Genomic DNA, 22,514 nt, shown 5'->3' with positions numbered 1-22,514 from the left:
GGTCAATTCCTTTTTAAATGATAGAGCAGCAGAACTCACAGGATGCTAAATAGTATATAGCCCTTCAGAGAGCCATCATGTCAATCAATCTTGAGGTAAGGTGCCACGTATGAGAGGTGTCTGTCACAAGGCAAAGAAGTACGGCTGGAGTTGAACATGTTGTTGAAGGGTGAAGCTAACATGTAGTTACTCGGCTGTTTTCAGGCTCGGTGGTCAAGTCTGTTACTTCAGACCTGCGTGGGAAATAGGTGTGAGAAGAGAGATAAACTTTGGAACATACCAGAAGTTGAGAAATGGACAGATTGTTTTGGTTTCTGTGGTTTTATTATAAATTTAGGCAGAATACATGTTTTTGATCTCTGGTGAAAGCTTTTTGCAGGCTTCCTTCTGTGTTCACAGCATGCCCGTGAGTACCTAAGTGCAGCGACCTGCATGTGTGCACACATGTACACACACTCACACGCCTGTGGCAGCAGCACCCATCGCCACCATCACCACTATCAGTACTACCACCACTTCCACTGCCATATACTGAGTTCTCCAAAATCCAATAGATTTTTCTGGGAGGCTTCCATTCAGAAGGACTTCGCTGGAAAGAAAGAATGCGAGGCTGTATTTTGGGAGGCCTGGGGGATTCCTGGAGAAGAGCAGTACAGTTCCACTTGTTACTGATGATCACAGACCCAGAACAGTCAAAAGTCAGTTAATAACACGACACTGGAATATTGCTCTCCACTGGCCTCTATTCATGTCTGCAGAAATAGCAATGTCATTTCATCTTCAATTGGCCAGACCCTAATCTCTATCTGTGAGACGAGAATGACCAACCTGTCCCTTTTTGTCACAGCAGCCCCAGAGAAAGAGAAATGAAAATGTGCTGCTAATGACTTTGTGTATGTGCTTCTTCTTTGTCCCTGTCGTTCCCCGCCAACATCAACATAGCTTTAGCCCGACGTGCCATTTGGACCGAAGTCTTGGACTGATCTGTGATGAATGCCCTGTCGGGTACACAGGACCACGCTGCGAGAGGTAAGCACGGGCTCCACTGTCTTTCAGAATGATTTCTGCCTTGGGAGCAGTAAAACTACAGGCATCGTCATCCTTTGAGTGACCCCAGAAAAGCCACCACACTTGGCGAGAAGAAAAAAAGTTCTCAGCATGCTTGTTGAGCAAATGCATTGTATTTTTATAGTTTATTTATTCTCTAGAAATTGCTCCATAAATTTCAACTCACTCGAGAATGTCTGATTCATGTTTTAATCTTAAAGGTTAAGCATTAGCCTACAACCTTTCCAGAAAGTACTGCTCAAGTGGAAAGACACGCTCTTTAAGATTTATCTTACTGTCTACAGTGGCACCATTTATTTTTCATAATTAGCTTTTTGTCCTTACAATGTGCCTTAAATGTGTAGTTCATAGTTCAGCAAGTGGTTCATAATTTACCTTAACTATAATTTGAAAATAGAAATAAAATGTAACTTATCATCCTTATTTATATTCCCTTCTGAGTACTTCTAAGCCAGTATTTTAATTCTGGTTGATTTAATTCCTGTGATCATTTTTCCTTCTAAAATTTTTTTGAAGAAAAGGCTCAAATGAATTTCAGTTTCAGTATGAAAATGGCACAAAATTGCCCCTGATAATCAGTGGCAAACACAACACCTCTAATTTTGGCACTGAAAACAGTCCCCTTTGCCACCATCACTGGAAAGCAGGCTGGGGGACAGAGGGTGTGGCCTGATCGCACCCATCCTCACCAGGCCAGCACCACAGAGGGTCGTTTCCGCCAGTCCTTTCCTGTTCTCTTGGCAACCATCACCCCTATTTGACCAGGGGACGTAAATGAAGCTGGAGCCGATCTCCCAGAGTGCATTTAGCCAGCAGCTAGCAGTCTGTGGACAAAGTGCCAGTGACAGTTACTAGCAGCAGCAACAAATACTACTTATGAGTAGGGAAGCAACTGCAAATCAGTAATGGGAGAACAGAAATGGAGTAGGAAGGATATATCCGCAATCAAGAAACGGGAAGTCTCTAATTGTGTTTTTTTTAAAAAAAGAGGATATGTGTATATTACTTACACAATTGCAGAATGTATCATTGCCAGGACAGATTTACATTAGATGCCTAATGTCCACACACCCTCCAGCTGATGACAGGCAGCTTTTTTTTTAGCAACTAGAAAAGGACAGCTGCTCTGTCATATAAAGCCACTAAATCCACTCACATAGGTGGGCATAGTCTCTGATGTGTTTGTGTTGATTTGCTTCATCCTCTGCATTTTCTGTGCATGGTAGACAATCGTTTCCGAACCATCTACAATTTAAAATCTTACATTCATTTAGCAACTACTATGTGCTGGGCCCAGGGCTAAACAGAGCATATAAACAGATGACCACTATACAATCCTCGTCCTTATGCAACTCACACCTCTAAAATGGGTGGGAATGGTTGAATGGATTCTGGAGAGAATTCTAATCTGAATAATAAAAATCATCAAGACGAGAAATACCTGACAAAGGGCATAATTTCCTGTCTAAAGTCTTTACTAACCTGGGTAAAGAAAGATGGAAACATTCCTATGCAGCTTATCAAATGGCATATCTAATCTCCAGGTTTCTCAGTCAAAAATAGTCTTCAATGATTAATGTATAGAGGATGGGTAGTGTATTTTTCCTAGCAAGAATTTGGATTAGGATTTTCCAAGAACACGTAGGTTTATCATATCTCTGTATTTATATAACCAAAAAAGTCCCTTAGTTGGGTCCAAAAACGTTCAGGAGAAACATGTCTGAAATGTATAGGCTTCAGTAGAAGGGCAGGGGAATAAGAGTTCAGGTAAGGAGGAAATACTGAAATCTCATCATCAGCACTATTCTGTAAGTGATTGCTGTAATCAGGTTATGCACATCATCTACATAAAATCAGCATTGGGAAACCAAAGCAGTTTTTCCCAAGTGGTAGATGTCCTTGGATGAGAGTGCTGGGGTCACGAAAGCCTGGGAAGTACCTACTAACATGTTAAAAGTCTGCTGCATCCTGGAGTGAGGAAGTGTGTTCAATGTGTTGAACTCACCGTTTTCAAGTTGTATGTCACCATGCAGTTCCTGCTTTTCTGATACTGTAAGAACACATCTCAGAGTACAGCTCAGGTGAGCAGGAGTTAAAACTTTACATTCTTTATCTCAGTTTAATTTCTATTCTTGTACTTAATTAGCCACAGGGAGAAGCCGTGAGAACCTTGGAACATAATCTGTCAAGTAATCTTTAAAGTTATACAATGTTATATGTCAATTATATCTCAGTTTTTTTTAAACAGTAAGTTTTTCCTTTCCCCTTCCCACTTCCTGGGCTTAAAGCCAAGTTCTAACAAGCATACTTAGTACCAAAAGGCTTGAGTGTGTGTGTGCATGCACACTCACATGTGCACACATATGTGGCTGAGTGTGCATTTTGGGCAATGGACATGTAGTGGGGCCAACCAGCCCTGAGTAATTAATCCAGGTATGTTTCTGCTGACCTCTCCCATTGCCATGTCCTCTTGATTACTTTCCCTTCAGGTCTAGTAACTCCATCCACTCTTTTCACTCTACTCAGGGGGCACAGGGCTCATTCTTCCGCTGCTTTCATTCCACACTGGGACTCTCCAACCATCAGTTCTCCTCACTACTCCTCTTCTGCCTTTCCACCTCCACCCCATTTTCTCTTTGGGGTTGAATTGAAGGAGGAGGTGCCAAGTTCATAAAAATAGTGACTTGTAGAGCCTGAAATCCCAGATATTCCCATGCTGCTTCTTTCCTTCCTGTCTGATCCCTTTACTCCGTCACATACTACAAGATGACCTTGCTGCTTGAATTGAGAGAATGAAGAAAAATCATGGAAAAGAAGAAAGAGTAAAACAAGATAGGACAAAATATTGAGTGCTATTCTGTTGCCTATAGAGGCATGATTCATACTCATTGTCAAAGAATTCTTTTTTGTTTTTTTTCAATTTTAATTCTGAAACCCCAGTGAGATGTTCTCTACTTCAGAAATGCCTGACTCTGAATCGAGTCTAATTGTCACCTGATCACTGTGCTGGTGAGGTTCTACTGTTTCAGTCTCCCTGAGCCCTTCAATCCTGGGTACAGAACATGGGGTTAGAGGGGAAAAAAACAAACAACAGAGACACCTGTACTAACTTGATTATACTATTAGCCAAACTGTGACTCCATGGGAGGTTTCAAAGGGCTACTTGTGTGTTTTCATGGTTTCCATACTGTATAGAAGGACTCAGTCAGGGACAGATTAGGGGGTCAAATCCAGTGTGCCCTCTTTTTGCCAACACACCTGCTGTATTGTGCCTCAGTACCTGGCTGTGTCTACTCTCTCTTCATTTTTCTCCATAGGCCCAGAGAGGCCATTTTTCTTTTCTAATTTGCAGAAAGACGCCCTATATGTAGTCTTTAGCTGATTCAGCCAAGTGGAAGATGATAAGCCATTTACATCTATACTGCAGCCGCCACTACTCCATGGCTTGGCCAGTTCTGTTCCCTCTGCCTGGAATACTGCATCCTTTCCGCTCCTCTGTCTGCTAGACTCTTAAAATTCAGCTCTATCATCCTGAAAGTGCTTTTAATTAATCCCAGTCTGAGTTGGTTGCCCTTTTCTGTGCTTCCATAACAGTTTGTGCTTATCTCTAGCAGTTCAGTGTCACGATTTTAAGCATGTCTTTCTTCTTCATGGACCGTAGTATAAAGACTGTGCCTTATTTACATATTAGTAGCATATAGAGGGCTCAGTAGATGTTTGAGGAAGGGCGGGAAGGAAAAAAAGCAAGAGCTTTGCTAATGTGCGTAGGGAGACTAAAGCACTGTTTTCAGTCCAGAGCTAATGGAGACACAGGGCACAGACTTCAGGCAAATGTTGTTGAAGAAACAGCAGAGTACAGGGAGCTGAAAGCCTCCCCAGCGTTGCTTTCTCCTTATCGTTCTCTCTCTCCACTTGCGTCATTTTTCTATGTCTACCTTTATCTCCATCATCTCCATCTCTCCTTTCTTCTATCTCTGTCTCTCTTTCTCTGATTGTTCCTAACTCATCAATAGAAACACCCAAAGCTTCAGTGGATAGCTTGAGTGTCATCTACATTTAAAGGGTCTTTTTCTAAAATACTGTAACTTCAATTTAAAACAATGAACAAATGTAGAAAAGAACAGTGACTAGTCATGTCAAGGTGTTTCTCTCTAGCAAGGAATTTGGTAAACTCTTTTTCTAATAAAAAAAGTCCTCATTCTACTTTGCACATGGAAATGAGAGGACTTGAGATTTTAAATTAAAACTAATGTTGGTGGAGGGAAATTCTGAGAAGCTGAAAAGGTCCAAAGGACTGTGATTTACACTAAATTTTATTAGCTGAGTCCAACTGGATCAAACTATACAACACTATTATTACTAATAAAAGTTATGTGATTAGCACTGTTGTATTCACTGACCCTCGAATCACTTCTGAATTTCCATTGAAACTTTTTATAAATATGTAAGAATCCTATTGTATGGGTAGAAATACATACACATACATGCATCAGTAATAAAACCTGAATGCACATTTTCAATAAAGTGGCATATAAATTATCTATCACGTGTATTCAGTAAGTTTTCTTATGTGTCCTACCACAAAAGAAAACGCAGATGCTTCTAGGTGCTTCTTCAGTTATTCTATTTAATTATAGTTATTTTCTCATGGACTGAGGTATTTTTTTATTACCTCAGAGTGGGAGAATTTTGGACTTACTAATTGGTATCTGTGTTAAGAAAAATCTGCAGGTTATATTATATAATACCATCTCTGCTGAGGGTAGTCACTCATTTTGAGGAAAGTGAGCTGAAAATAATGGGTTTTTGTTGGCTGTGATAATGATCATTGTATATTGTTATTCTAGTGGAGCAAAGTCACTTCCTAATGGTAAACAAAATGAGATGTGAATATATGTGGATGTGATTACAAGCTCTGAATATCAAGTGAGGCAAGAAGAATTGAGTTAAAATTTAAAAGGATCTTTCTATTATCTTTGTCAAAGGTACCCCTGAAGTGATCATGGGGGAATTTTAAGCACTCAAATGTTAGTTCATGTCTTACAAAAGATAATTAACAAGAAGTTATGTTTGTAGGTGGCAATGTTCTTCCACCCACAAGTATATTTATACAGTGACTTTGGCAATTCATAATATTCAAAATATTTTGTGAATATAATTTAAAGAACAATCTCATTTAAAATTTATGATAAAAGTTTAAGTCTGCTAGACTATTATGGCATCTATAAATGTTCTGGAAAACTTAGAATAATCAATGTATCTTACCAAAGTAATGATTTAGTGCCATAATTGTTGTGATATTAAAGTATCCTCATGTGATGTACTGGATTTAAACCATTTCTCTTTCCAGTGGTAGAGAGCATTTCTCAATACAATGACTCATACATCTGTGAGTCACTGAGTAGTATAAAGTAGCATACTATAGAAATTATATTCTTCCACATGGTTTTTACTCCACTTCAATTTTGAGCCTTGCTGAAATAGACTATTTATTTTGCTAAGAGAGCACAAATAACAGAGCTAGCCTGGCCATAAGATTTCAGATACACTCTTTTGCTTCTCTTTTGCCAAGTGTGGCTTAATAGGAAGCATGAGCAAACAATTGAAAGAGAAGACAGAGCAGAATATAAATAGGTGTTTCCAATAAAGATGTATTTGTGCATCTGTAACACGAAGTAGCAATTGAAAATGTAACATGAAAAAGGATGTTTTGATACTTCACTTTTGAAATTCTTGCCATGCTTCATAAATAAACTTTTGTTGTTCCAATAATACCTAAAGTAGTATGTAGTCCTTTAAAAAAAAACTAGAGTTTGCTAATACGAGTTGTGGGCATTGTTCAGCATTACCTTTTGGCGTGTTACTGTAATGTACAGGCACATGTGTGTCTCAGTAAAGGTTCTGCAGTGAAAATCTGCTTCTGCATGGATATGCAAATATATACAAACCTATTATTAAGTCAGAGATACCCATGGCTTCCACACAAATAATAATGAGGTCTTTTGAATGATAATTTTTTGTTTAGTAAATTTTGAATTCTCACTACTGAATTTCTTTGTGAGCCTGTTTTCTTATAACAAGCTCTTGCTGCAACACAAACAGAAAGAGGAAACATGAACCTTACACATTTGTGCAGAAAAAAGCCAATTGGAGTACATACATGCCACGTGTTGTACTACAAACGCTTTCCAACGTGGACCCAGATTCCTCTCGAGTGCCAGGAGCAGATTTCTTATTATGCTTCCGTCTCATCTTCAGTGCCAGTAACAAGGTTTTTTTTTTTTTCTTGCTGAAATCTAATTACTAGTGGGGCTGGCAGGATTTCATCTTGTATCTACACTGCAGTTGTGGAAAAACATTTTTTAATCACCTTGCATTGGAGAAAAGGAAAACATGTCCTGGGAGAGAGGCAGTGTGAAAACCGTAGAACATTACCCCAATGGGTTTCATTAATTTCTCCCAAATACTGACTGATGAAATTTTTCACCTTAGGTGTGCAGAAGGCTATTTTGGACAACCTTCTGTACGCGGAGGATCATGTCAGCCATGCCAGTGCAATGACAACCTTGACTTCTCCATCCCTGGCAGCTGTGACAGCTTGTCTGGCGCCTGTCTGATATGTAAGCCAGGTACAACAGGCCGGTACTGTGAGCTCTGTGCTGACGGATATTTTGGAGACGCAGTTGATGCAAAGAACTGTCAACGTAAGTCCTGAACTAGTGATGCCCCTGACAGAACTGATGCATTGTGCATCAAAGTGGCTGATGAATTCTTGCGTGGGATTGGAGAGTAGTAAATTATGTGTGATACATGCATGATAGGTGCACAGCCTATACACAGAGTCTGCATATCCTAAAATATTTTTTACTAACTGATATAGTACATCATTTGAAAGCTGATGCATTGTTGAAATACCATTGTTTTTCACATGATACACATATTTCTGTTTGCATGTGGACCAAAGATTTTAAAATAAACTTATGTCCACAGGAAAAAAAAAGAAGAATTTGGAAAATGGGTAAGACCTAGTTATTTTTTATTGTTTACCTCAAGTTTAATCATAAATTTATCTGTCCATATTATTTTAATAGTATCCATCAGTAGTTGTGAATCTGTATTTTTTTCATATGTGAAAGTTACATTTTTACATCTCATCATAGGTGTTAAAATTCTGCCAGTGTTTTTACGCACTGGTATTTGTCATTGTTAAGTGATTAACCTTCACCTTAGGAGTACACATAGAACGTTATCTGTTACCCTTCCACAGAGTTAGCTATTATAGGGCTTCATTCTTATTAGTCAGTACTTCCCGGCCTCATCTCTCCCTCCTCAGCTCTATTACACAGGGTTTTAAAGAATTTGCAAAAGCTTTGCATGGTGCTAATACACTATGCAAGGGGGGCTTTGCTGTGGAGAATGACATGGAATGTTAGTCTGTGCTAGCCCTCAAGTGCTTTACCCTGTCGCCATCAGCTTCATCTATTGTCATAATCCTTAAGCAGCACAAGTATCAGCCCAACAGCTTACTTCTGCCAGCTGCTTTGGCTAAGAAAGGAGTTGGCCAACCATTTCATGAGGTCCCGGGAACTGCAAAAATATAGAAACCACTAGGAATCTAGTCTCGGTTATTGTGCCTTTTGTAAGTTCTGAAGACCTGGTAGGATGCCCATGTCAATGAGAAAGGTGTCTTTCTCTTTATAGATTTGTTAGATGAGTGCCAGCTTTTTGTCATTTGAAGATGACAGTTTGTTGAATCAAAACCAAATCACTCTGGAACAATGGGCATTTATTAGTATCATCTGTAAATCGATGATTTTTAAGGCAGATTTTCAGTAGGCTCAGTTTTAAACACTGCGGGTTTATGGCACCTGTGTAAAATCATAAGGAGCTTAAGAAGTTGTCCCACTCGAACACATCACGGAGGCTCTGCACTTTCTAGTATGTGAGCCAGGGTAAGTCATTTGGCCTCACTGAGACTCATTTTTTCATTTGCATAAAGGGTCCTAGTTTTCTGTGGGGTCTAAGACCTGTCCTGCAGACAGTATCCAAGGAACTGCCTGGTGCCTGGGGTGCTCATGTGGGGTAGCCTTTTCAATAGTAGTGTTTGAGGTGGTCGTGAATATCCATGGTTTGCTTATTTTAGGACTGTGTTAATCATTTATTGAATCTGTTTTTCTATGTCCCAGTAAGTCCCTCCAAAAATCTGAGATCCTTTAACTTTTCTTTTCTTTTACCTTTTTGCTTTGTAAAAAAATGACTCTGTTTAAAAAGACAACGTGTAACTAATAAAGACTTTATTGGCAGAAAGAAAACCAACGGCGGTCACTAAACCATGACTGCCCCAAACTGGTCTGAAGGCAGAATGTCTAAAAGATCTGAATCTCCAATGCAGAACAGTCTCTGTGGAACACTTCACCAAAAATGCCACGTTACCTTTTTGAAATTTCTTAAGATTCTCCCTAGAGAAATCTGTTTTATGCCAGGAGTTATAAATCACCTTATACTCAGGATCTCTAATTATGATATTTTCACTGAAGCTTTCCTGAAATGCTTTAGAGAAATGCCACACAACCTAAATGTACCTCTACTGTTTCCTTAAGCCTTTACAATTGTCCTAGGACAGATGTCAGATAGCTACACCTTCTTGGCAGAAATGGAAATAAGATCCTCAAGTGGCTCGCCTAAGGGTCAGAACATTAGTGAATGTAAGAAGACTTTAGGCGTGAAACTATTGTCAGCACCAATTACACTGTCAGGAGTTAGAAAAGGAAGAAAAGCCTTTAATATTTCTATGGGAATAAAGACAAAAATACAGGTTGGCAGGTGTTTGCAAGAGATTAGTAACTGCAGATCCTTCCCTTAAACAAGCTACTGCACGTAATCACCAGTTGGCTGACATCTAAGCAGCGGCTAAGATGGCCTCCTCTGCAGTTGCATTGTCCTTGGTTAAACAGAAAGTCTGGGTAAATCGAGGGTCTGTAGCATGAAGCCTTAAGAACACATAGAAGAATATCGTATGAAAATATTTTTGAATCATCACCAATTTTTATACTGCTTGCCATGAGCAATAGACATAACTATGGTTTTTAATGCTCCTCAGTATGTATTTAAGATAAAAATATAAGAAACTTATTTGTTATCTATTTTGATAATTTTTATAGAGACAATACCTCTTCTATGCATAGATGGGAACCCTCAAGAGAAGGAAAGTCATTATTTTAGATTCTCCTAGATTTGTCCATGAAAAGTACACTAATGCAAAGGAATGTCTTGCTTTTAAAGCTTATATATAGTATCTAAGTGCCAGGCATTTCTTTAAAACTTCCCCTTAAAACCTTATATTGCTTTTGTTATTTTCAAGTTGCCAATAATTATTAATTAAGGAAGGCATTAATGTCACACATTTCATTTAAAAATGCCACTTAAAAATCTGTATTGCTTTCATTATTTTTAGGATGACAATTTTTGGTCAATTTAATCCTATATTTCCCACTCTAAGAAAAAGCGACTTCTAAATTCTAAACTATTAAGATATAAAAACATCGATGTGTAACATACACTAGAAACTTTCATAAAGAAATTCAAGTGTGTACAGTGATTCCTGTATTCAAATGAAATGGACAGTTAAAGAAAACATTCTCTTCAGCCTTTTCTCACACCCCAATACCGACTCTCCCTGAGCTGCGGCCTACGGAAAACGCCAGGCTGCAGACTGGCCAGGTCCTCCGCACTCACTCACTCACTCACTCACTCACTCACGCATTGCTGCAGAGTTGACAGACACTGATGGGCAGATTATGGACAAGAAAGCAATCGGTTTTTAGGAAAGCAATAAAACTAAGTAGAATCTGAAACAAGATGACCAGAATAACAGCATAAACTGATGGAGTGGCTGTTTATAATGTATTTGTAAGTTATACTCAGGTTCAAGTATCCAGAAACATGAAATGTTATAGAACATTTACCAAAACCATCTGTGAATGATCTAAGCCCCATATCACCTCCCCCTTACATTTTTTATCCTGGTATCAATCATATATACCATTGAAAATATACTCATAGAGTACCGAGCAAGCTATTCATTACTATTACATTTGTGAAAAGTAATCTATTACTTAATTTTTAGACTGATATATGTTTCAGAATAATATCAACCAACTTCATAACAAAGAAATGACAAATGATGACTTAAACCCAATGTAATTTTTTATCCTTGGAGATAGTATAGAAGTTGTAAAGTAAAAATTATTTAAAAAATTTTTAATGTTATAAATTTTAATGTTATATTCCTAGTACATTTGAAATAATGTTTTTATCTTACATACTTTTTAATCTTAAAGGTATATGTGTGTGTACACATAAATGCATATATATTGATTTATCCTCAAGTTCATATTTTGAGTTTAATACAAATCAGGCACATAGTAAATAATTATTAAATTTAAAAAGTAATTAATGCTGTTTTATTAACAATGGCATTAATATTATCCTGTCAGTGCTATTAATTTTGGTAATACCTCACAATTATTTTAGCTATAAAGCTAATATACATTACTTAAAATGGGATTTATAGTATTTTAAGTGTTACACAAATGTATCTGTGAAGAAATGAAACAGATGGAGGGGTGATTGAGAGAACATTTACCTGGAGTTGCAGGACTGAGGTTCTGGACTCAACTATATCACCTACCAATCCTGTGGCCTGTACAAGTGATGGCCTCTTTGAATTTCAGTGTCTTCATTCTCAATGTTGGGATAATAATGACAATATTAATATTTCAATACCATATATGTGCCAGGTACTATGCTAGATCTTTACATGAATTACTAGCACAGTTCATAGACTTGTAAGGATCAAATGGTGTAATGCCTGACAGATCATCTCTCAAGTCAGAAAACATTCTATTCTAAAAGATTGTTGCCCATGTTACCATCTTGGGGATATTTTTATGTAACGAGCCTATGAAGGCTATTAGAATGTTTTTGCCAGTGACTGATCTCTCTTCTCTTTATAGCTTGTCGTTGTAATGCCAATGGCTCCTTCTCTGAGATTTGCCACACTAGGACAGGACAGTGTGAATGCAGAGCTAACGTGCTGGGCCAGCGGTGTGACAGATGCAAGGTAAAAAGTAGGAGCTGAGTGGTGAATTACTGCTGCCTTGAACGGTCTCATCAGCTTTCGATAACGCACAGCACCTTAGTGCACTGAAGGAAAGGCTCGGGTCATCTAATTCTATATGTGAAATCACTGTGATCACTGAAACGGCTTCTCAGAATGGAACAAAATTCGCTGTGCACGAGCATTTGACCTTCAACCTGTATTTCCTTGGCAGTAAATTTGTGCAATATTTACTGTACTTCAGATGTTTCTGAGTCAAATAAGATATAAATTTGCTCTCCAGCCTACAGAGAGTAAAATATTCCTTCCTTTGCCTTTACAGTTTGGGTACAGTAACATGTGCCATGCCTTTGGCTTTCAGCCTTCTGTTGGTTCTAGTTCCATCATTTAGATGTTAGTTCCAGTAGTTCTTAGATCTATCCCTTGGCTAAAGTGAAACAGTAATAAAAATCTCTTGTTCTCTATTCTTGAACAAATTGCCCTTCCTTTCAGCAGGGCAGGACCTTGAGATTCCTCTGGGAAAGCAGTGGAATTGCACCACTTCTCACATAACTATGTATTTGTGGTGCTCTCGACTGGTAAACAGAAACAAGCTTTTCTCAGATGTCTTCACACGGGCCTTTCTGTGGGAAGTATGAAAATGTTGTCTGCTTCTATCTGTTGAATAATATTGTATGCTCTTTCTTTTGTTTGTTTTTATGTTTCTCTTGGCTTTTGAAGTTGGATATGTGGTGGGACCCAGAGAAACGATTCTGTGCGTTGTGTGACTGCAGTCCCATTGGCTCTGTGTCACCACAGTGTGATGCCGCAGGAAGATGTGTCTGTAAACCAGGCTTCGTAGGGAAACAGTGCAACCTGGGAAGGCAGGTGCACCGGCAGGAGCAGCATCCTCGGAGAGCGCAGCCGGTGCTGGGGTCTCCCCAGAGGTGGGGTTCCAGCCGCTCCGGCGGGTGCCCTCGGGGAGCCTACTGGCCCGCAGCTCGGGTAATCCCAGAAGCGCTGCATGGCTCTTGCCTAGCATGTTATGCTCTGTGTGCTGTGGCTGACAATCCCTGATGCCATTTTACCAAAAAAAAATGGTTGCTAAGTGTGCCAGTTGCAAATGCCAAAACAAGACAGCTTTTGACTGAAGCCTTGCCTCTTAAAAATAGCTACCCATGTTTTCAAAGGTATATTCGATTTCATAGGTTAATCAAGTTTCAATTAACTATGCATGTGTAGAAAACAAAGAAAAATTTATGTGTAGAAACCTATAATCTCAGAAGTAGAAAGGGCCTCAGGCATCATTGGAGCAAGCTCACCCCTATGAATGAACAAAAGGAAAAGGGAAATCTAGCAAAGAAAGTGAACTTGCCCAACAAAATTCAGCCCGTTGACCTGACAATGTCAGCATAATGAATGATCGGGTTATGTGTCCACACCCTAATTTTGATGTAGGATGCAACAAACACAAGAAACACATTTTGCACACTGTAAATGCACCATGTGCAGGAAGTAAGTAGCGTATTTTCTGCTACATAATTTGGCACCCCCATACCATGAGGCAAAACGAAACAGATGTTGGGAGAAAGGGAGAGAGGAAGGTGGGAGGGAAGGCTAGCTCTGCAGCCAGTCCACAGAGCAACAGAGACAAGACTTGCCATTGTGGAATCAGAGCCTGCGTGGAAGCTGAGTGTAGATGACAGAAGAAAGTGAGAATGAAGTACATAGTAAAGAAGCAAAACATGGTTTTTTTTAATGAAACATTTTAAGAAAGCAAGTTCCCATTTCACACTGCCTGAGGTCAAATTACAGCCTCACCCCTTCTAGTTACAAAACAGTTCCTTAAATCATCCTGTAATTCAGTGTCTTCATCTCTTGTAGGACCTTCTTCATAGGGATTGCATCTGTTTGGGTTTGCCAAGAGTCAGATGCCAAGAGATTAATGTCTGTGAAGGGGGAAGGAGGAGGAAATATCGAGTGCAGGGAGCCTGCTGCTGCAGTGCAGGTCTGACTATGTGAAGGGAGAAAGGGACGGAAAGAATGGGTAGAAAAGCCTTGTTTGGTGCATTCTGCTCAAGTCCCAATCCTTGGCCAGGCCATTGGGAAAACGGTTCAAGTACTTTACTGTAATCACTCATTGACTAGAAGATGCCAGCCCTGGTGTGAGCTCCAGAAGAATGGATGGTGGAAGGTGTCCATCAGTGACACCCCTCATCACAGGCTCTCTTGCAGGAAGGGCAGTTCAGACGCCTCCCTGACTGTCTCAGGGTAGTCCTGAGAACAGTGCATAAAGTCCAGGCAGACACAGAGAGCTCTTCGTAAATTCTAGGATTAACACTACTGTTATTAAACAAAGAAATCTTCACACGAGATTATGTTTTTGAATAAGAAATACATACACGAAGAAAAAGAAAGGCACAGTAACTAATCACAATGTTTCCAGTATGTAAATTTATCAGAAATCCAACTCTTGTTCATGCCCTTTCCCTTCATACCTTGTAACACTGTTGTAGAAAGCAAGTGTACTGTGCTCAGACCACATTTTCTCTGAGGCAGTAAGTGTGAGTTAAACGCACAGACTCAGAAGGCAGGCTGGCTGATTGGGAACCCTGACTCCACCACTGGCAAGCCAGTGACCTTAGGCAAATTACTTGATTTTTCTGTGCCTCGGTGTCACCACTCTGTAAAAAGGTGATTATATTCATCTCCCAATTGTCTTGAGTATTAAGTGAATTACTATGTATGAGGGGCTTTAGAACAGTGCTTGGCACATAGCACAGTATGTAAGTTCTAGTTGTTATTATTATCCCGAGTCAGAATAGTTTATGGGAGCTCAACAAACGTCCCAGGGAAATTGACTGGCACTCTCTCCCATATTTGCTTCACCTCATTAATTTTGATTACTGACAATGAATATTTACTCTTTAAATTTGTTTACTTCAGGGTATTTTTCTAGTCTCTGAAATACATTTTTGACCACAAAATTTGTTAAAATTGTATTACTGAAATTTAGTAGTGTTTGCTTTGGTATAACTTAGTCTTTAAAATTACATCATTTAAACAGAAAAGTATGATAGAGACATTTCTTCTTGTATATTTCTTTACATGATCAAGTTTGAAATTTGTTAATAACTATGATTTGGAAATTTACTTAATATTTTATTAACTTGCCCATTAAAATAGATAAGTGTATATACATGTATGTACATATGCTAAGTAAAGAAAAATTTAGGATATGAAGATGAATAAAGTAGTATCTCTATAATTCAGATTTCTAAGTCAAGAATATTTAGTAAACAAAAACAAATGCAAAGTACTGCTTCTGTGATTCAGATACTTTAAAAATATTTTACTATATTATGTATATATGTTTCTATCTGTGTATATCTGAGTGGTAGGTGTGTCATTATAGGTATGTAATTAGAATCACAGTGTATATATAATTTTGTATTCTGCTTTCTGAAATTTTGCTCAATGCTATATACTAAGCATATTCATGTCATTAAATCTGCTTCAAAACAGAATTTAATGATCGCATATCATTTTGTAGTATGAACGTATCCCTGTTTAGTTCATTCAAATTCTCTCTAACATTGAACGTTCAAGTGCTTCTATAGTTTCTCATAGAAGAAACTATATGATAAATATAGTTTCTTATTATGATAAATAATATTGTAATGGGCATGCTTGTATTTTAACCATTTTCCTAATTCTGGTTTTCTCTCTAGGCCAGATATCTAGAATTATACATTAAATTATTTTTTGAAAAAAATTACATTTTTTTCTTTATATAATTGAATTTAATTTTAATGTCATGTGGTAGGCCATTTGATGCACACTTTCTTTAATCATGTAGTGAAATCTGAATCAGAACCAGAAATAAAAATAAAGTCATCGGTAAATACTAAATAAAATGGCTATCAAACTTATTCAACCTATTTTATATTTTAAATACAAAACTATTCCTAGCTACATTTTAAAAGAATAATTTTAGTGTAATTTTCTTTCCTACCAGTTATTTTTAATAATGTTAATAATAATAATGCCAAAAAAACATAATGCAGCTTATTCATTTCTCTTTGAGTGGATCACATTGAGTAGCAAGACTTTTTTCCCAAAAAAGTAATTTTTAAGTCTGATTTTCTAAATAGGAATTATTTTTAGAAAAAAGTAATTACTGAGACTGATTTGCTAAATTAGAATATTATAGTCATGTGACATACTTTATATTTAAAAGGATAACCTTGATGTACTTTAAGCAGGATATGTGCTTCCCTCTTTCCAATAGGAGTAATTTTTAATCCATCAACATTTTTTTATAGTGACTCTAGGTCTGATAACATGCATTTCAAGGAAGTCAGTCAATGCTAGTAATGAAAGTGTGACTAAAGAAATTTACTTGCTATAAATAGATGAGATATGCATATGAATAACTCATCAGACTATAAAAGTTTTCCTTTATTTACCCAATCTTTGATGCATGTTTTCACAAATCAATTGTTATTGTTAGGATGAAACCCAAGAATCTAGATATTTGTCAAACCAAGTATTTTCTCAGTGTGGTCATAAGCTGCAAATTATATTTATAATGTGAGCCCTGTAGTGACTATTAGAAGTATTTATGAATATGTAAAAAATGTTAGATCAAGTATTACAGGAAATAATTTATTTTAATTTTAGGCTGCAGGTAACAATATTGAAACCATTTTTAACAAGTAGAAAATGTTCATAGGATCTAAAAGTAATCAATGCAGATTATTAGGATTTTGGGCAAATAAAAATTTTAATGAAAATAAGAAGACCAACCATAGCTTATTTCCATAGTGCTGTTAGAATCTTAGGAAGTATAGGGAAAAGCTAGTGGAAATATATCTGACTGACTGATAATGCCCTAATTCTGCCCTTATCTTGATGAAATTCAAAGTAATTGAACTTTTCTCTTTGGACATTATAAAAACCGTTCCATTAGTTTGAACGACAACTCAGTTGTCATAATGTCAGTGAGGAAACCTTCATAACCCTTAGGCTCCTCCTCCCCACCCCCCCACCCCCCCGCCCGCCCCACCGGCCCCACCTGATGTTTTAGTACTCTGCATCTCGTCCTACAGTGAATGAGTTGATTTAAATTTAATGTTCCTCTTTCCTTTGCAATGCCAGCCTGAAACCTTTGGCCTACAGTCGTCAAGAGGATGTGCCCCCTGCAACTGCAATTCCTTTGGGTCTAAATCATTCGACTGTGACGACAGTGGTCAGTGTTGGTGCCAGCCTGGAGTGACAGGAAAGAAGTGTGACCACTGCGCCCATGGTCATTTCAACTTCCAAGAAGGAGGATGCACAGGTCTGCAGTGGAGACTAAACCCTACCCCTTCACTCTCTGGTCAGGGTGTCTTGCAAGTTTGTTGCACAAGGTTCCCAGATATTAAAGGAGAGGTATCCAATAACAAATATATACTACAAAATATTGAACCTAATAAAAAATATATATTTATTTAAATAAATTAACAAAAAAATACACTGCAATTTGCAACACTGCCTTAGAAATAACTGAATTCGCAAGTACTTGATGCAAATGCATCAGCAGACCCCAGTTCCACTGTGTCTTTTCCTGACTGTGACCTCTCCTCAGCCAGCCACTTGAAGTACTGCAGTGTAAAAGTCAGATGTTCGTTCAGTTTGTCTGGGGCCGAGGTTATCTTAGTGTAAACTCTATTCCAAGGCTAATACAGTTCAAATTTCCCTTTTCCTATTGCAAAATTGGTGGAAAGATCAGGGAACTTAATACCTTTCTGTGGTATGAAAAATAGGTTTGTATCTACTTTTATGTATCTTGAAAACTGTGATATTCTGAGAAAGAAGCAGATCGGCTCTAGATATTTTTTAGTTCATAGGAAAATGCACGCAGGTGTTTCTAACATGATTCGCTCAAGCAGTATTCTCCTATGTCCAGCCACAGCCTTCTCACACTCCTGGTACAGAGAGTAGAAATTAGCACCAAATGGTTGAAAGTAAAGACTTTCAACTATTAAGTCTTTACTTAGCACATTAGCATTGATTTATGTGCCACTAATAAGGATTGACCCTTATTCCAACCTACTAACCTCTGCTTACTAAACTCCCTGATTCAATATTGATGATACTCCTATACTCTCAGCACCATGATAAGATTGTATATCACACCTATAGTATACAGTTGTGATCATAAATTAAGCCATTATAAATTATTCTAAATGTTATCATTGTAGTCCCTCCAAAATTCTGCCTGTGATTTCTAAGTCAATATCTGTATGTACCAAAAATTCTAAAGCTGAATTTTAAAATATGCTGTTTTTTGCCCTGGCTTCTCTGGTTCAGTGGATTGAGCACCAGCCTATAAACCAAAAGGTTCGATTCCCAGTCAGGGCACATGCCTGGGTTGCAGGCCAGGTCCCCGGTGAGGGGCATGCAAGAGGCAACCACGCATTGATGTTTATCTCCTTCTTTTTCTCTCTCCCTTATCCTCTCTCTAAAAATAAGTAAATAACATCTTAAATAAAATAAAATAAAATGCACTGCTTTTTAATCTAGATCTTAACATTTTCACATAATAGAAATTAGTGAAATTGTGCTATATATTCAAATATATCCACTACCAAAAATTATAAAAGAGACCAAAAACACTATTTAAAATATTGAAATAGAGAACATTTTAGAAATGCAGTCTTAGTAGCATTTAACCCAGAAAAACAGAACAGGGAACAAAAACCAAATAGGTAAGATAGCATTATTTTGAGACCATGGCTTACTCCAAAGAGCTTAAATTTATTTAGTGGCATCACAGGTAACTAGTTATGTGAAGTTAATTGACTGACCTTTCCCTGTCCCTCTGCAAAATTCATCTATTAAATAAACAAAGTAAGCCCTGGCTGGTGTGGCTCAGTGGATTGAGTGCCGGCATGTGAACCAAAGGGGCGCTGGTTTGAGTCTGACTCAGGGCACATGCCTGGGTTGTGGGCCAGGTTCCCTGGAGCGGAGTGCTGAAGAGGCAACCACACATTGATGTTTCTCTCCCTCTCTTTCTCCCGTTTTCCTTCTCTAAAAATAAATAAATAAAATCTTAAAAAAAAATAACAGTATGTACCTTGCTGGGTTTTTGCAAGAATTAAGTTAATGGCTATACAATATTTAGAGGAATGCCTGGCACAGAAGTGCCATGTAAGTGTTTATTGTTATTGTTATAATTATTATCATTATTTCTATATGAGTATTATCCATGTGATACACACTTTATTTTAACAAAAAACTAGCTAATTACTCAGTTGCCTTATGAAGTCAGTGTTATGATTCCATTAAAGAACAACTAAGAGAATTTCTATTTGCAGGTAATGATTTGAACTGACTAAGACATTTTTAGCATATAAATTTAAACACAAAATGAACTATTTTACTTATTAATAAATGGTGCATATAAACTAAATCCTTTGGCTAAAAATTAGCAGCAATGATAAGAATGATAACAAAAATAATGGCTAAGATTTATTTGGTGTTTACCCTATGTTGGGTATTATGCTAAACATTTCTCATAGCTGGTATGAAATGCTGTGAGCTATGATAATTATAATCCCTTACAATGTGAACTTAATCAAATATCCCAAATGTATTTTGTTAAAAAGATTTAATCATCACATAACCAATTAAAAGGTTTCTTGTAACATTTGTCTTCTATTTAAATTCAAGTTATTTGGTTTTTCTTGCTTTCTCTCTTTAACATGAAACACTGCACTAAAATATACTCAGTAACTAGGTCAACTATTATGTAATAAGCGCATATAGTCCTTATCTTGGATAGCTCTGAAGATCTCAATCTTGTGTCCGCATTCTTTGTGACAGTGCATCGGTGGGGTGAATTTGCGCTCTTCATATACTGCATCAGAGCATAGAAAATTCAAAATGTATTGAAAATAAATAAGGCAGGTGGTAAATAAAACTCAAAAGTATCTATCTATCTATAAATGTATATATATTTATGTATGTCAGAGTACATATACATATATATATACTTATCTGCCTACAAATGCATATATGTATTTATATATGTGTCTCTCTCAGGATATATGTAGATATATATATGTGTGTATCAGCATATACTGAATTTAGGAAGCCTATTAAGCTTATTGGTTTTTATTGCAAATCATAATCATCAACAAGAAGGAATAATCTATGCAGTATAGAAAATTAATTATGAATTAAATATAGAAATAGATATAAGGTAATACAGTTAACATGGAATGTGATACACCAGTTGTTTCCTTAAGCATAGTTGAAAAGTTATAAATGCTTTACCTTTTGAAACTATTGAGTGAATTACAATATATGTGTGTTGAACAGTGCACTGTGATATAAAAGATGAATGAGTTAAGATTTTACTTTCAAGGATTCTTAGCTATAGTATGAAAAATAAAACAAAACAAATCATATTTCCTATCACATTTTTACTTTTTTATTTCCCTTTTCACCTGTGAAGCTTGTAACTGTTCTCATCTGGGTAATAACTGTGACCCAACAACGGGGCGATGCATTTGCCCTCCCAATACCATTGGAGATCAGTGTTCTCGATGTGCACCTGGTACCTGGGGCCACAGCATTGTCTCTGGCTGTAAGGTGAGTGCGTCACTTTATTTCATCTGATAATATTTTTTTAAAGATTTTTATGTTGGTAGAGTTCTATAGTTGGGCATTTCAAAATCAAATATATTACAAAACAATGTGGAACTATTGCTATGGAGTGATTGCAGCTATTGATCAATATCTCACATTTATTTCATGTGGGAAAGATAATGAAGTAAGTACACATTTATGCCACCTCATCCATGATACCTACCAAAAGGGGGGAAAAGAACAAATAAACATGTAATAAAATGAAAACAGCCAGAGCCTCACATTTATACGCAATGAACTATATTTGCAAAGTACAAAGTACAAGCAAATTAGGAACTAATTAAAGGGATTTGTCAAAAATCTATACAAATTACCCTCAAATTATGACTAGGTTTCAGTTTCTAATAAATAATTGAGAAGTTCTGAAGAGTTTTATTAACAACCTTTCATTTAGAAAAATTCTCAATTGTTTCCATAGATGGACCTTAGAAAGCTTTGTGACCAAACTCACATTTAGAGAAATATATGCAGCATCAGTTACTGGAAGTAACTATCCAGTTTGAAGATTTATAAAGCTATATTTTTGGAAGCAAAACAAAAATTCCTCAAGAATTCCAAAATTTTAGATGAGTGTGAACAATGCTACAAGTTTCTATGACTTTTTTTGCATTTTCCACTTGGACTCCAAGTGTCTGTCTTAACATTGGACTCACGAATAAGTCATAAGAAGACTTAGGAGGGTTCCATTTAGCCACAAAATCTAATGATGTGGCCAAATTCTAATAACACTTCTGAAATTGCAGCTGATATCTAATGTCCAAGCTATAAATCAGGATAAATTATAGACCAAGTTTCTTTTAAGGAGTTATATATTTGATACCATTATGATCATTGACCATCATGTGGTTTGAAGTTCTTTTGATTACTTTGAACCACTATTAAAAATCTAAATTTCCAAATAACCTCATCATTATGATCAGTTAAAAATTTATAGAGCCCTCACAAATATTTCTAAGTACAAATTCTCTTATTTTAAAACCTTGGATGACTATAATCTAAATCTACAGTGATTTGAGTTTATAGCTTTCCTTTCTTTTGTCATGGATAATTTCTCTGTGCTGAGGTGTGAGCACACACATCATCTGAGCTTTTATTAAAGCAGAACAGAAAGCCTGCCATCTTTTGCTAGCAGGGGAATAGTGCATAAATCCTCCGTTGCTGAACAAACATTACATCTAATTATCATTCAGGTTTGATGTTGACTATAGTGCTATCTAAACATATGGCTAATGGTTTCATTTAGTCTTTACCATAACTTGCTGGATATCCTTCCTGCTTTTGAAAGGTCCCAATATCTATTGGTACTCTCAATTAGTCTTTAAGAATTATGCAATAAATTAGGTAGCAGACATTTTATATTTTAGTTAAACGATAAGGATGTCTCCTGAGACATTTTGAAAATGTATGGTATGATTACAATTTCCATCCATACCTAATTTACTGTTTCTGATTATAGTCTATTTCGGTTGAGTCAAGGAAAAAATATTTAAGTGAATAAGCCGACCATCCTTATTTTGCAATCTCATTCTACACCTGATATTCTATAAGGATGAGTTACTTGGGTGATGATGGTGACTTGTGCAATGCTTGGAAACTGTGTTCATGTCTGTAACATAATAAATAATTACATTCGAGGTCTAAAATTACTTTT

General features: G+C 37.0%; 1 protein-coding gene across 3 annotated transcripts in view; it reads left to right on the top strand.

Annotated features, from left to right (window-relative positions):
- Positions 1-22,514, top strand: part of LAMA2 (laminin subunit alpha 2) — a 531,387-nt gene that overhangs the window by 329,346 nt on the left and 179,527 nt on the right. For all 3 annotated transcript variants that reach the window (XM_037045779.1, XM_037045780.1, XM_037045778.1), the window contains exons 18-22: positions 943-1,029; positions 7,561-7,772; positions 12,084-12,190; positions 17,327-17,507; positions 20,670-20,806. In XM_037045779.1, the coding sequence (XP_036901674.1) occupies positions 943-1,029; positions 7,561-7,772; positions 12,084-12,190; positions 17,327-17,507; positions 20,670-20,806 (724 nt within the window). The remainder of the gene's footprint in view (positions 1-942; positions 1,030-7,560; positions 7,773-12,083; positions 12,191-17,326; positions 17,508-20,669; positions 20,807-22,514) is intronic.

Source organism: Sturnira hondurensis, unplaced genomic scaffold (genome assembly GCF_014824575.4).
Source record: "Sturnira hondurensis isolate 20B ecotype Veracruz unplaced genomic scaffold, ASM1482457v3 Scaffold0004474, whole genome shotgun sequence".
NCBI lineage: Eukaryota > Metazoa > Chordata > Mammalia > Chiroptera > Phyllostomidae > Sturnira > Sturnira hondurensis.
This window is presented reverse-complemented; position numbering and strand designations above follow the sequence as displayed.